Genomic DNA, 14,912 nt, shown 5'->3' with positions numbered 1-14,912 from the left:
GACCTGTTATTGCCCGTTACTGACTAGAAAAGCTGCCGACGAGGGAGCGTACCACAGCCTGTCGAAATTCCTTTGGGTTAAAGATCCCCAGATGGTCGAAATTATTCCGGAGCCCTCCACTACGGCACCTCTTTCTTCTTTCACTTCCTCCTTTATCCTTTCCCTTACGGCGCGGTTCAGGTGTCCAAAGATATATGAGACAGATACTGCGCCATTTCCTTTCCCTAAAAACCAATTATTATTATTATTATTATTATTATTATTATTATTATTATTATTATTATTATTATTATTATTATTATTATTTTCGGTCTTCTTTCCAGTGTACATGTCACATTGAAATAACCTGTCTCTGAGTCGACTGATGGGCTTACTCAAGAAATTGAAGGACTCTGTTTTTTTTCGGGGGGGGGGGGGGGGGAAGCAGCTGGTCAATGTCAATCCTTGCCCCAACATTTTTCACGTCTATCTCCGGCAAGTCCAAATCTTCACAGTCAAGTTGTAACATGGTGTCAGATAGCTGTCATCGCAAACTGGATTTTATTTATCATCTGCCGACGCTAAAAATTGACGCAATCCTCCTCACAGCTTCGACCGTAATTTTCACTGCTACCGCTTAGTTTTATACCACCCTTTGTTTTCGTCCGAACACTCCCCGAGGCTTCGAGAAGGACGAATGACGGTTGTGGCGGAGTAATGATGACGATGATGATGATGTTGATGAATATGGTTTCGCGGGCGCACTACTTCCGCGGTCTCTCCAGCGTTGTCTGCTATGTATGAAAAGCAGTATAAACCAGCATAGCACTTTTCCACCCTAAATGAAGACGTACTAACAGCATAAAGAATGCCTTGGTATTATTCAGGCTGCTCTCAGATCTTCCCTTCAGGTAGGCTATGCGTTATCTCATTTAAAACTTCGTGTTCTTAATCTTCCCATCAAAAGTGAAGGCGCTGCCAATGATGTATGCGTATTGGTAAGTTTTTCAGGAAAGGAAATGGCGCAGTAATAGTCTCACATCGCTGGACACGCGCACCGGGCCGTAGGGAAGGGAGGAAGGTGAGAGTGAATAAAGAGAGAAAGAGATGCCGTATTGATATGTGTTTGCATTTGTGCGTGCGTGCGTGCGTGTATGTGCGTGTGTGTGTGCGCGCGTGTGTGCGAGAGTGCGTGTGCTCGTGTGTGCCGTGCGCGCGCGTTTTACAAACGCAGTTGTGTTAGCTGGTGGTTTCGAGAAGTTTGCGACGTCGTAACTGCACACAAAACAGCAGGCCAGTGACTTTCGCATCAGCACGATGGTCATCGCCTTGTCTGTCCACTCTGCCTCATTTCGCTACCTCGTGCACCCCCTATGGAGGCGCCACTGAAAATACCCGAGGCAGGCTCCAGATCTTATGCATCTTTATTTGACCGGCGAAGTCTCCAAAAGTGCGAAGGCGCTTCCGCACAAGAAAGACGGAATCAGTGCGGCGCAGACGTCGTTAAGCCCGCCGCCGCTGCCTTCATGCGCACGTGCCACTTCAGACGACACTCTAATGGTGGCGATTATGTGTCGCCAAGTCGGTGTCGCTGTCAGGTCTTGCAGCTCTCGTTGTTTGCTTCTTGTTGACTTGGCCGTTTAGGACTTCTAACGATGAGCATGTGGTGTTGTCGCAACGAAGTTCATAAACCTTGGAGAAAAGGAGGAGTTGATATGATGTTTCCTGCGATGTACCCTGGCAGTAACGGGAGATTTTTGAGGAGGGTGTTTAGTTTGTGAACTCTGGCCAAATGGAAGTGGTTGTGAATACGTTAGCGGGGGCGTATTCAGAGGTTAAATTACGCCCTTAAGTTGGCGTTCTTTGCACATTCTCCTTTAAATAATAGCGCTACACCAATACAGATCTGGGAAATGCCTTTGACTTTCACTTTATTCACCTTAAAGACCCCTTTCAGTGGGTATTACATAAGAGGTGGGTCAACACATCAACAAGTACAGGTCATTGACTTGAAATGTAAGTGTTTACAGCATCTGGAAATAGAGACGGGTGCGTGATGGCAGCGATAGCGATATCGGTGGGGAGGGCATTCCAGTCCACAACAGTTCAGGGAAAGAATGAGTCTTAAAAAGTTGCAGTACGGGACACAGGGCGGGAAATCCGAAACGATGGGCAGTGCGGTGGGATATGCGGTTCGGATGAGTAATGTAGGGTGATTGATTTAGAGAGTTATGGAAAAACTTGCGGAGCAAACAGAGGCTGGCGTTGCGGCGGCGGGCTGCGAGGCTTTCAAGACCGGAATTCTTTAGAGCTAAAACGCTGGTGGTATATGAATATGCAGAGTGAACGAAGTATTGATTTGATACAAAAACTCTGTCCTTTTTCAATTTCTTTTTGTTTACATCTTCCGAACGTGGACTTTCTTGCAGGAATATGGAGTTGTGAAGCTTAATTGAGTACAGGTCGCATAAGTCCTTCTGAAAAGCGTTAGAATTGCGGAAAAACGCATTTTCTATTATGTTAAAGACGTAATTTCACATCCGTTACGGGCGGCACTTCCACCTTCTTAGCAGGTCACTTTGCAACGATTGGATTCACAGGTGAAAGTACAAAAACCACACAAGTAAGGTTTATTCAGGCCCTGGAATCATTTGAAGCGGGAACTAAAGCAGATGGTGTTGCGGAACGCAAGGCCAGGCCTCAAGAGAAGCGCTCGAGCTTCTTCCTCGCGCAGAAGCCCGCAGCGGTGGTATATGAACTTGCTTCGTCGTCCTTGGCGTCGGTGCCTCAGCGACACTTGCCATATCCTTCGCCTTTCTCCTAGGAAAAGTGACGGTGTCTTTTTCGTCGACTATAATCATCTAAGTACCAGACATAATCACCGGCCTCACGAACTCTTCGAAAGCTGCTGAAGCTGGACAGGAGTCGCAGTCCGTAAGGCGCTTCACTGGAAGTCACGCAGGTAACGGCGTATACGAAAGCGTTATGTATACGCAAGAATGCTTGGTTGAGCGACGGCTGGTGAGCTTCGCTCTCAGAAGCGCGTGAGTCTTGGCCGGACTCGCACGCGCCGGCAATCTCTTCTGCCGTCAGGCCCCATGCGGCGTCGCTGCAATCTGAGACGGCAGCGCAGCCATCTTATATTGCTCGCTGCCCACGCGCCAGACAGCGGCTTTATAGAGGCGGAGTAGCACGCGACGCGCGTTATTCACTGCTTGCCGCGGCGGTACGTGACCCGGCGACGGCCGCGACAGACGCAACAAAACGCGCCCGACAACCGCACCTGACGCCGCCGACGGCCTCACTTGCATCGTGTGCGGCCCGCCTGCTTCCTGGCCGGCTCGGCATGGGCGCGGCGCCGGCCGACCCACTGGCCCCGTTTGGGGTTCACGCCGTTGGCTGGCCGATAGAGGGCTGGAATGGCGACGTTCGAATGCAATTAGCGGGGCTCAATCCTGCACGGCGGAGGGAGAGAGAAAACGAATTTAATAACAGCGAGTATGATGTGCAGTACAGCTGCTACTGCTAATCCAGTATGTTCTTGCGACGCTCAACGAAGAGTGGCCTGAGAATCAGTCCATGGCTTCTAGAGGGCGTGTCCGATGGCTGACAGCTCTCAAATGGCATGCTGTGCAGTATATAGTGTTGTATAGAGTATAGGGGGATTTCCGAAGCAGTTCCATAGTTCATGCTGCTTGGTTCTGCTGCCGTCGTTTTTAGCTTGACTCTTATAATACGACTTGACGCAGAGTTACGCAGTTCAAAAGTTTTTTTTTTTTGCATCACCTGGTCACGGTGTTTCGAAGCGCTGCGCGCCTTATTCATAAAACACTGTCTTGTCGGGTTTGGTTGCCCTGCCACCTAATCAGCGCGTTCGTCTCCTGCTAGGAAAACGTGTTATCGTGGAGAAAATATAGCGCACTCAGGACAACGGGCAGCGAAGACCAAGCAACACAAGCGCTTGCTCGCAGCTGGGCGTTTAATCAAAAAACGCAGAATAAAGAGAGAAAGATAAAAAAAAACGCTAACGAAACAAAAGCCTTCACTCAGGCATATCAGTATGCGTGTTATGACGTTCAATAACATCGCAGTATGAAGTGCACTGAAGAAAGCCGATGTCGATGCTTGTTTTAAAGCGACATTGAATTCAAAAGAGCAAGTGCGGCTCGAGGATCACAAACGATTGCTGCGGCTAGGGGTGATTTGACGAGCCGGTACTTTACATCAGGATCAGATCTTCCGTCAGGGCTCTAATTCCTTTAAGGTGGGGGTGGTAATGTTCGTCCACAACCGGGATACTCGGAGCTCTCCACATCGGGATCCGAGAGCTCCACAATGTAGCTTACTTAGATGTGGAGCATAAGGGTCCATCTCGTGCAACGACGCACGATTTTCATCGTGTTTTAACGCTCCCAGAGAGGAAATTTCAAGCGTTCGGGGAGGGTATGCCTAATGAAGAACGGCACGCAATGCAGTGCGAAGACGCGCTTTATTTGCTGTGGCATAACTATTGTTGCATTACTTAGGGACAGGCAATACTTAGCAAAGCCTGTGGCCGTTGCTCAGCGGTTACTATACGTATCTGCAACGTTGCGCTGCTTCCGCCATCCACGTTATTATTACCGCCGCAAACGTTCAAAGTCTCTTCAAGGGATATTTCAATCTGATAATGCAAGCTGTAATCATCAGGGCGACGTCAACGCAAGTGTAGAAAATTTTACATGTGGCACTAGGACGCACATTTTTTTGGCATTTCGCTCGTCAGAAAATTAAAAAAAAATGGAAATAACCTCGGTTTTAACGTTTCTAGATCTGTTTCTAGACTAGGGTTTTTCATCTCTGTTGTATACAGTTCTTCGCGTGCTTTCTTCACGTTGATAGGCGCGGGACGCGCGTCACAAAAGCATTACGCAAATTCTCGTGTCTCCTGTGTGTAATCTCCGCTTAAATCTCGCGTAACGGGCATCAGGAATTACCGTCCGCGGATGGTGCATTATAGCCGCGAGTTGCGTGATAGCCTCGCTATACCTGGAGCTCTTCCTTGCGTGACTGTCACAATTACGCGCGTCATTAGCGTTTGCCCGGGAACGAACCGGTCTGCCGGTCTGCCGCGGTGGTCTGCCGTGTGTGCGCCAGCGAATGTGCGTGTGGCACGCAAGATGGAGCGAACGAGTAGGCGGACTCTGGATTTGTGTGAGCGTTTGCACTCTTCGCTTGCCTGCCTGCATTGTGCACTTGTTGCCGTATGTGGCTTCACATTCTGGGTCAACAGAGGTGCAGGTCCACTTCTAGTTAGCCATAAATCATTAGACCTGTGCACATATTGTACAAGAGAGCACGCACTTACAAACTGAAAAAGGCGCATTAGCTTCAATATTTTCTTTTTCATAGGCTGGCTTACCATCGCTTGCGAAGGTTTTCAAGCAACTGAGGTAAAATTGAAGATGAGTACATTGCACGCTACAAACAAGTGAGCAAAAGGAGAGCGGCCAATGATATAAAATGCGTGTAGACTAAAAGAACTTAAGTAAAGATCCTGAAGCTACTCTTTCTCCGCTTGGCAGATGCAGACGCCTGTGCGTACATTATTAAGTGTATGACTAGATTAGCTATCCATACTGTAGTTCACCGCAAGGAGACTCAAGTGTGAAGATGATATACGCATTCGTGTCATCTTCTTCTACGCTCTCAGTTCCTAAGATACGCTAGAGGACCCGAAGGAGGAGGATAGCTCACACATCTCGTGACACACAAAAAAAAACCACATCGATTTTTCGTTACTAAATTTTCCATTGAACGTCCTGTGCCTAATTAATTACGCGAGGGAGGAGAAACATTCTGTCGACTGGGCTGATTTTGTGCTGACACAAAGGGTACACGTACAAAGTACAGGCCTCATGAGATGCAGTGGTCAACTGTATTTGCGCACGTTATTAACTCACCCTCTTTCCTAAGAAATATTTGAAAATTTGGAGGATGTGTTCATTACGTGGGTAAATTTTTTAGAAAATTGCACCATTTGATCCTCAAAGTCGGGGTGCGTTCATTATGCGAGTAAATATTGTATTCAGCGAAATTTTGCACCGACGTCTACAACACGCGACAGGTAAAGTAGTTTGCCTTTTTCAGGGCATGTCGTGCAGCTCTTTCACAGCAACGCCGAGATGAACCGCTCCTGTTCAAAAATTTTTTTTACATCTAGCTTGTAGATCCTAGGTTCTGTTCTTCATAAACCATAATGCACCATATTAATTAATTAATTAATTAATTAATGTCTGCATACTTTAACAATACTTAAGCCTTCCTAATGACAATAAGATAAACTGTTCAATACGCTTATGACGTCTCATGCATTAGGGCAGGTAAGTGGGCGCACAACGTTGGCTGCCTTATCTTGCCTTTCGGTATATGGATCAGCGTCTTCACAATATTGTCCATAGCTTGATGCATATTATGTGACGAGGCCTTCACGCAGCCGCGATCGTATTTCAGGATGACGTTCTACAGCGCCAACGCAGAGACAGCAGTCGAGCAAAGAGGAAAATGTGTCCCGTAACAAGCGGCTTAGAGGATGAACGTTTGTGGTAATGATCTTCAATCCCTTCTGCCGCCGCCCGCAATCTTCTGTCACAATTTTCGCTGCGGGCCCCGTAATGCAATCTGCGGCCGGCGGCGACAATTTCGACTGCCGATAAGAAGGAAAAGAACGCGGTGAAGCAACGCAGCGGTTACGCGAATGGCTCGTCGGCGCATGCGTAGTGGGACGTGGAAGAGGCGTTCGTTGCGTAAGTCTGACGTATTCGGAAGCGATGATAATTAGAAAAGCGGAAGTATACCGGGGATTGTTAGCTGCGACATTGACGGATGACCCCGAGGGAGGTTGTGAAAAGGCGAGCCACGGAGACAATGGATCATTTCGGTCACGTCTTGCTAGAGGAAAAAAAAGGAAACAAATCGAGTACCTGTCCTCACTGTGCTTCTGTACGGAAGCCGCGTGTAGCATGAATGCACAGAGAATGATTTTTAACTCTCATTTCCTAAATCAAGTATACTATAATGATTGTTTATCAAAATTAACGATTATATTGAACTTCGGTTCATAGCCAAGTGCTATTCAGTTCGTGCTTACGTGAGGCTTCATTGGCTAATTAACTACTCTACTTTATCCTGTTTTTATACTACGGCTTTGCTGTGCTTAATGACGGGAGCACTTCATTGAGCTAGAAGAATAATTTTTTTTGAATTTTTAGGCTGTCTTTTTTTTTGTCTTCACATGCAATCAATACTGCCTTTCTCTGTAACAAATTCCTTGCATTCACAGGGCGGCCCAAGAGCCTGATGTTAAACTGTCAAAGGATACATGGATGTCTCTTTCAACTATAAATACATGGAACAATTCAGGCGCCTTTTGTGTGGCCATTGCTCGCTGTTCAAGTCGTAACGTCACCTGAAACCTCTAGCACTATCTTTGAGCAGTCCGTCTCAAGTGCCCTTTCAAGTAGCTGTCGCTCAACGCAAGCATAGTGCATTCAATACGCAAAGAGACAGGCTTGAAATACGAGTGTTGTGAGGAGGTTGGGCTAGGAGGCATGATGGTAGCCCACTATTCCACGAATGGGAAGGGGATTGGGGAATAGAGAGGGAGGATATTTTTTTTTTCACTTTCAACAGCACTTACTTTCGCCATCCTTCTGCCAAGGTAACGCTGAGAGTTGCTGTGCTCTTTCAAAGATAAGAAACACTTTCACATCTAGGTGATGTGCTGATGAGGAGAAAATGGAAGTAAGGTGTCACCGAGAAAAAAATGCTTGTTTAACATAGATAAGCACTCGTGGCATCCCCTGAAGGACCTTTCGCGTCTGTTGTCTCAGATAAACGTCTCGTAAGTTTCAGGGAACATCAAGAGAGATAACAATGGTGACGACTGAGCTAGCGCTCCTCTTGATAACGATATCAACCTACGCCAAGGCGCCGTAGTATGGATTGCGTTATAGGCACTTTATGTATATACGCTTCCACCATGCGGTGACGCCGCGTACGGGCGAATTTTCGCTGTGCGTACCTGCTGGCACACAAGTGATTAAAGGCCACTGAACAGGCCCGTAAACTATTTAGTTTAATTAGTTTTCCGTTAAACTCAGAACATATTCCGGGAAGAATCAAGCTGGACGTTTTTTTTTTCTTTTTTCCTGCATAAAAAAATATTGCTATCACAGGAATTCGAAAAAAGAAGCATGCTCCTTGTCGGCGATGCATCCTCACCGCTAAAGGCCGCGACTTCTCCAGCAAGTGAACCATGCGCCTTAAAAAGCGTACGCGGGATGCATCCATTCTTGGAGTTGGGCCTTTACGTGCACTCTAAACTGAGCGGAGGCTAGACACCTCAGCCTGTGTCAAAGCTCTAAGCCACTGCCGCCAGTCACATTCTCTCCACCGACTGGTGCGGCGGTTCACCCTCTTGCGTAGCTCCTTGACACCGAGTCTCATACTTTGCAGAGCGCTTTGAATTTATGGCTTTCCCTGGGTACGGTTGATTTAAATATGCTTTTTGTCCTCAAGTCCCCAATTCGGTTGATGTCAGCTAAAAAGAACTAATGCATGACACACCAGCAGTCATGGCATGAACGTAAAAGACTCGTTTGCAATTATGCCAGTGGTTACAATATCGACGTGCCGTTCTGTATCTTCGGGAGTCGGGACAGTGTAATAAAGACGTTAAAACCTTGAAATAATTTTTCATAGAGTAAAAAATTATGTACGGTACTTTAGGCGCCCTGGAATGTGTTCATGGTTTCCTCTTCTCTGTTTTTCTTTTCGAATCGATCAACTTCAGCTTCGAATAATACGGCTGTTTGGCGCTGCTTGAATTGAATGTGAGGCTTCAAGGCCAAGGTTGCTAGGCGCCTGTCAGTGAGAGTTGGCAGCGGGAGAATCTGAAAAAGAGGGGAGAAATGTATCATATACGGCTAAATTGCTGCCAATTTTTTTTGTTTTTTGCTCCGCTGAGACTAAAAGCCTCATCGAAAAAAAAAGTGTCATCGGTCATATAATTCGCCCATTGGCTTGAGGAAAGCACCAGAATGGAAGTGAAGGCATGCACTTTCGGTAAAGTCACCAAAAGCGTTCACTGCTGTCGCATTGCCGATGCATAAGGTATTCAGGTGTCACTGTGAACCTTCTTTTTTTGCGTTCAGTTCAGGGCGGCCAGCAAAAAGTAAAAACGTATTTTTCCTTTCCCAACCCCAAAACCCAGAATGTGCAACTACCCTTTCTGAAAGTACATGGGTGCAGTTCTTCGAATAGTAAAAGGTGAAAATGTGTTTGTGCAGTGTGCTGTGAACTATGCAGAAGTGCAAACTGAGAGAGGCAAGAGGTCGGCCTGATCTGCACAGACATATTCTGTACGCGTGAGCTGATTACTTACCTTTTTCTGTCCCGTTTATTTTGTGACGCGAGTGCAACACGATGCCGCTCCTACATGGTGTAATCGCCTGCTATCTTCTTACACGTCAGGTCGCCCCTTTATTAGATAAGCGTATCGAGTGACGCTTTGTCGGGAGAACTCGTCGAAGTGGTGGCGTGAGCGAGCACGACAGAGAGCGTCATCGCTATTATCAAAGTAGCGTACGCCATAGCGGATGCCAGAACCGCACAACACCTCTACGCTATTCCAACTCTATGCTTTAGTGTTTGCACAGCATAGGTGACGTGAATGTTTGAAGTAGGAATGAATAAGAAGAATACGCCCCAGCTGCTCTTGATCTCCGGAACCTCCATGGCCCTTATCTTATTGTCATCACGTTAGAATCATCACCGCTTTAAAATGTGCAACCTGCACCGGTTCCTGATAATCGGGCTATGCGTCGAAACCCTATAAGCATAGTGCACGCGTGCGCCTTAAGCTTCGGAAGGACTAAAATGAAAAGTGCTAAGCCTATCCAGAATAAATAGACAAATGACCCTGCAAGAATACTTCTGGCCTTCAATTTCGTTGGTGCGAAATGATGGCGCAAAGTAGAAAATCCCAAATGGAGTCCCTCACCTCCTCTCGCATTTGGGCCCTCATCTCCATCTCCGCAAAGTAAGGAATGTTCGGCGCCTTTACGACGTAGAATAGAATAAAATCTTGCAAAAGTGGAAAATTCTATCCGCACAATGTGATGCCCAGAATTTGGAACGGATTTCGGGGTGTAGCAATGGAAATGAATAATGGTGCCTTTTTCTAGGCTAACGTAAAATAAATTGTGTTCAGAGACCGAACCGTCAAGAAAGCATCATTAGAGTGATCACGCCCACGAAACACTGATAGATTGTTGTCAATTCAAGCAAAATAGATGCTCTTCAACAGTACATGGTGGTATATATGGGGCTTAATGTGGACGCTGTCCACGCTAGTGGAAGCTCTCCAACAGTACAATTTCGGGATTCGCGCACATGACGCTAACCAATGGTAGGACGAAAAGCATTCTCCTTGGCTGTTTAAAAGGCGCATATACGTACAAATAGCAGCCTGCTCCTCACCTGACATAGCCAAGCAGCAGCAGCACGTAAGCTGCGCTTCGTCATCTGCTGCAACGCGACCGCGCTGGCATGGGCAGAGGATTGCTGGGAGATTGCATACGCCTTTGATGTAAGGCTTTCGAGTCGACGATAATGTTGCAATCATGCATTGCTGCCCAATCTCTCGGCTCGACGGGGTCTACGTTTCCGCGGACGCATTATCTGTTGTGCTTGCTTGTTCAGCGTGCCCGTTGTGTTTCACCGACCACTTCACGGGCTCTTTCAGAAACGCTGGCACAGTTGGCTTATACTTCTTCGGAGAAGGAAGCTGCGGAAGATGTGTAACTTGCTAGTGTCAGGTGTAGTTTTACAGTGCACTGTAGCTACTTACATAAAAGACATCTGGGCACGAGAAGACGTCTTTCGGCTTACCAAAAGCGGGATATATTTAAACAGAACCCTAAAAATATAGCTATCACTGCGTGAGTGCCAATCATATCTCAGGAGACATAAACTTCGTCACATAGGACGCAGCCTAACTAAGTTTCAAGCGCAAAGAATTATGTCAACTGCGTTACAGCACTGCTGCGACAGTCTATAAGATGAAAAAGCAGGAAGTCTTTTAGATCAAGAACGCGTAGCTTTCTTAATGACCCCCCCATCGGAGTCTGTTAACTGACTAAAGGCCGGCTGGTCTCGCGGGGGAGATGTTTAAGCTCTAGCAAAGATTTGTAAAATCTCAACTTTTCGGAACCGTCCTGGTTCTATCCTCAGAGGCGAGTGAATAGGCAGCGCGCACAATATCTCGTCCTCATTCCCGTGACCACCTGGCGCGAGCCATTCGTGAATGAGGTGTTTCAAAACCCCTGTTCGTGTCTCCCTTCCTTCGTGTGATTAATACGCCCAGAAACCCGTAACCAACGGAACGATACTCTAGCTTTGGTGCTACCGTATCTTTTAAGCATAATACATATTAGTGACGGCACGGTTTATCCTTAATACGATTTAAGTCGAGACAAACAGCCTTAAATCGGTTAGGCGCACCGGCTAGCACTCTCGCTCACATCAGAGAACGGTACGGACTTCGGTTGAAGGTGTTCACTTTCGAATTTTGTGGTGATAATAGAGATATAATCATCATAATCCCCATCATAGTCATCACCCTGACTACGCTCACTGCAGGCGAAAGGCCTCTCCCATATCTCTCCTATTAAACCGGTCGTGTGCCAGCTTCGTAATTTCACCCTCCGCTACACTTGCCTTCTTTTGAAATCCAGTCCGTTATCCTAACCACCGTATCTTTTCTTGCCTTCGCATTATAAGCCCTGGCCAAGCCTATTTCTTCTTGATTTCGACAAAGGTGACAATATCTCGAGTTTGTCCCCTGGCCCGTTGTTCCCTCTTCTTCCTTCTTAACGTTACATCTGTCATTTTCCTTTCCATACCTCCCTGCGTTGTCCTCTATTTAAGTTAAACGCTTTTCGCTAGCCTCTACGTTTCCACCCCATTTGTGAGTACCGGTAAGATACAGATGTTATATGTATTTCTTTGGAGGGATGCTGATAAACTGTCTTGCATCGTGTGAGAATGCCTGTCAAATGTACTCTACCCTATTCTTATTCTGCCATTTAATCCATCCACTCTCGAAGCCCGTATCTGCAGTCACTACCTGGCCCAAGTAAATGTAGTAATTTAATGCTTCCAGTGCCAGGCTACCTATCTTAAACTGCAATTCCTTTTCGAGACTGTTGAACATTAATTAGTTTTCATCATATCAGCTTTTATACCCACCGTTAAGCTTTACTGGTCCTCGATCATGCGTTGAAATTTGTCCCCTTATATTTAGCAGAGCAATGGCATGATCAAATCGCAGATTACTAAGATGTTCTTCACGTTCTGTCATTCTTTTCCTCCGTCCTTGTAGGGACTCAATAACATGGATCAGTACCAACTCGCCCAATTTTCCACCCATCTGCACTTCATTAACACTTATCCGTACCTGTTCCCAATCCAGTTGATTGATTGATTGATTCAATTTTATTTCTCAACATTCATACAAGGCATGCTTGTGAAGACATCTGGAAGAAATCTGCTTGTGAAGTTCTCTGAATACTTCCTGTAAAGAAGCGGCGAACAGCACTAGAGAGATCGTGTCTCGCTGCCTAATATACCCTTCCTTATTAAGAGCGACTGACTACAGAGAGCATCCGCGCATGCCCATTTCGCACCTAGCTATTGCATACATTGTTACAGCAGAATGTGGTGCCTGAAAATGCACTGTGTACCAAATAATGTACCAAAGAAGTTAATCAGTCTGTTTCTAAAAATGAATGGTCCGTAAACTCGTAGCAGTAAGTAGAACTCGCTATGAAACGACATGAAGGTGCGCAGGAATTTCATACCTGATGCTCATTGAATGAACGCTCATTGTCATATTCTTCGCTGCGTAGCCCGAGAACGTACTTCGTACTTCGACAAAGTATTGTCGACAACGGCAGCGGCTGTGGTTATAATGAGAGCGTGCCGACGCTTGTGTACCAGATAGCTGTATGTAGTGCATCAGGACCGTTGTTACGAGGTGCGCGGAATATTCTGCAAATTTTGGCAAGGTAAAACTGTATTGCAGTCAAACTAAGAAAGACGAAGTTTTGTCTTTCTTTTAGTATTGGCTACGTCAAGGTGATAAGGTCATTAACCAGCCGTGCAGAGAATTGTGCAAAGCAGCTTGAATATGATATGAAAGAAAACTATTATGTACTCAAAGGGAAGAAAAGCGCGAAATCACTGGCTTGCGTTATCCGCCGATGCGAAGAGCAGTATCGACTGCCCGGGTAAGAGTAGCCCTTCGTTCTTTTGCGTACAGTTTCAGAGCTGGAAGTGTGGACCGCGCGGCACTGCTGCCAAGCATGGGGTGGCACGTCGTTGTGTCCATCAACACCTAATCCATTCCGTGTGCTTGAATACGAAATGCATAATTAAACAGTACTGGATCGAGGCACAGGGTTTCGGGGTCACCGATTCCGCTGCTTTATGTTAATTCTGAGCCTGTGTGACGAGCGTATGTTAGCAAGACCATCGTCTAGCCAGCTGGTATATACTTCATAATTATTTGGCGTCTACATCCTTGGCATCACGAACTGCGTTTCTACAGACGAACATGCCTTATAATCACACCATTTTGTACCTTTGTGCAACATCTTCGTGAAGCGCGCGCGAGGTGTTTACAGGGCACTCACTAACCATTATAGTTTAGTCTGGTCATGAACACAAAGACCTGCCGATGACTGCGACAATGCGTTTGAACGAACTTGTCTGTTCGCACTGCGTCGGCTAATGTGAACGTTGGTGATCTTAATATCCACTGAGCCTGAGTGGAACCCATGCTGAAAGGGTAAAAGCTCCCATGAGTTCATTTGCTTCCAAGAGATTGTGCTTGAGTTCGATAGAGCGCTGAAAAATGCAAAAAAAAACGATGTGTGTGAATGTAGCTGCAGGTCGGTCATTGAGTACGCAATATTAGGTGCTTGCGGGAACTTTAATACAAAGAAAGCACAGATGAGGGAGTTTTCTGTCAAGCGGAGTTGAGAACGCAAGGCCGAAATTGTCAGCAAAAAAATAGAGACAGTGTGGGAAAACAGTACAAAACCCTTTTTGTCTTGCAGCACAGTAAGTGACTAACAATTTGACAAAAATCGGGATTTTCTTGCAGCGTTCCATTATTTCAAGGGCAAGCATGTTTTCAAGCTTATGGAAAACAGCGAACGGGGTGCCATTGCTGGCTCTAGACGGTATGCCACGACCATTATGGAAGCAAGTTGGCACAATTTAGTTGTGGCAGGGCTCCACTATAAAGGGACTGGCACTGAAATGAAAACTAATTTTCCTACCCGGAAGCAGAATGTAAAGAGAACACATTCAGCGATCTCTAATTAAATTTATCGTCAGTATAGCGTCTGTCCTCTCACCTTTTCTTTTCGTCTGTCTCCCCTTGCGAGCAATTTCCATACCAATGACTGTAATCGCGTTCCTAGCGGAAGCAAGCTCCACATTGTTAAAATAACTGCCCTTGTGAATTTCCTGAGCTTTACGTCACCGGAAGAATTGCAGGATATGAGGCAAAGGGCGGCGTGAAACCGTGATCTCAACGGCTTGCGAAAAGCGGACATAGCACGTCGTTAAGGGCAGTGCAGCCAATAGGGCTCCTCAGAGCAGCAGCCGCGGAGTTCTCTCTCATCCGCTTCCGGCTCGATTAGGGAGGGGGGTATCCTGATTGCTCTACAATACGGCTGTTTCGCGGCCTTCAATGGCTGCCATGCGCCTCGGCGTATCGCGCTCACTTCCACATTGAGGCGTAGCTGTAGCAGGAACCTTGAGGAAAGCTAAAGCACGGCTATGGGCTGGTTTTACTCGACAGGTCTGTCTTTTAATAAACG

The 14,912-nt window shown here is 46.5% G+C and overlaps 1 protein-coding gene across 1 annotated transcript in view; it reads right to left on the bottom strand.

Annotated features, from left to right (window-relative positions):
- Positions 1-14,528, bottom strand: part of LOC144097960 (uncharacterized) — a 91,711-nt gene extending 77,183 nt beyond the window's left edge. Inside the window, exon 1 of the mRNA XM_077630549.1 lies at positions 14,445-14,528. Coding sequence (XP_077486675.1) covers positions 14,445-14,528 — 84 coding nt within the window. The remainder of the gene's footprint in view (positions 1-14,444) is intronic.
- Positions 14,529-14,912: the final 384 nt, after the last annotated feature.

The sequence above is a fragment of the Amblyomma americanum genome, chromosome 7, assembly GCF_052857255.1.
Source record: "Amblyomma americanum isolate KBUSLIRL-KWMA chromosome 7, ASM5285725v1, whole genome shotgun sequence".
Classification (NCBI taxonomy): Eukaryota; Metazoa; Arthropoda; class Arachnida; order Ixodida; family Ixodidae; genus Amblyomma; species Amblyomma americanum.
The sequence above is the reverse complement of the archived record's forward strand: the minus strand, read 5'-3'. Positions and strand labels throughout refer to the sequence as shown.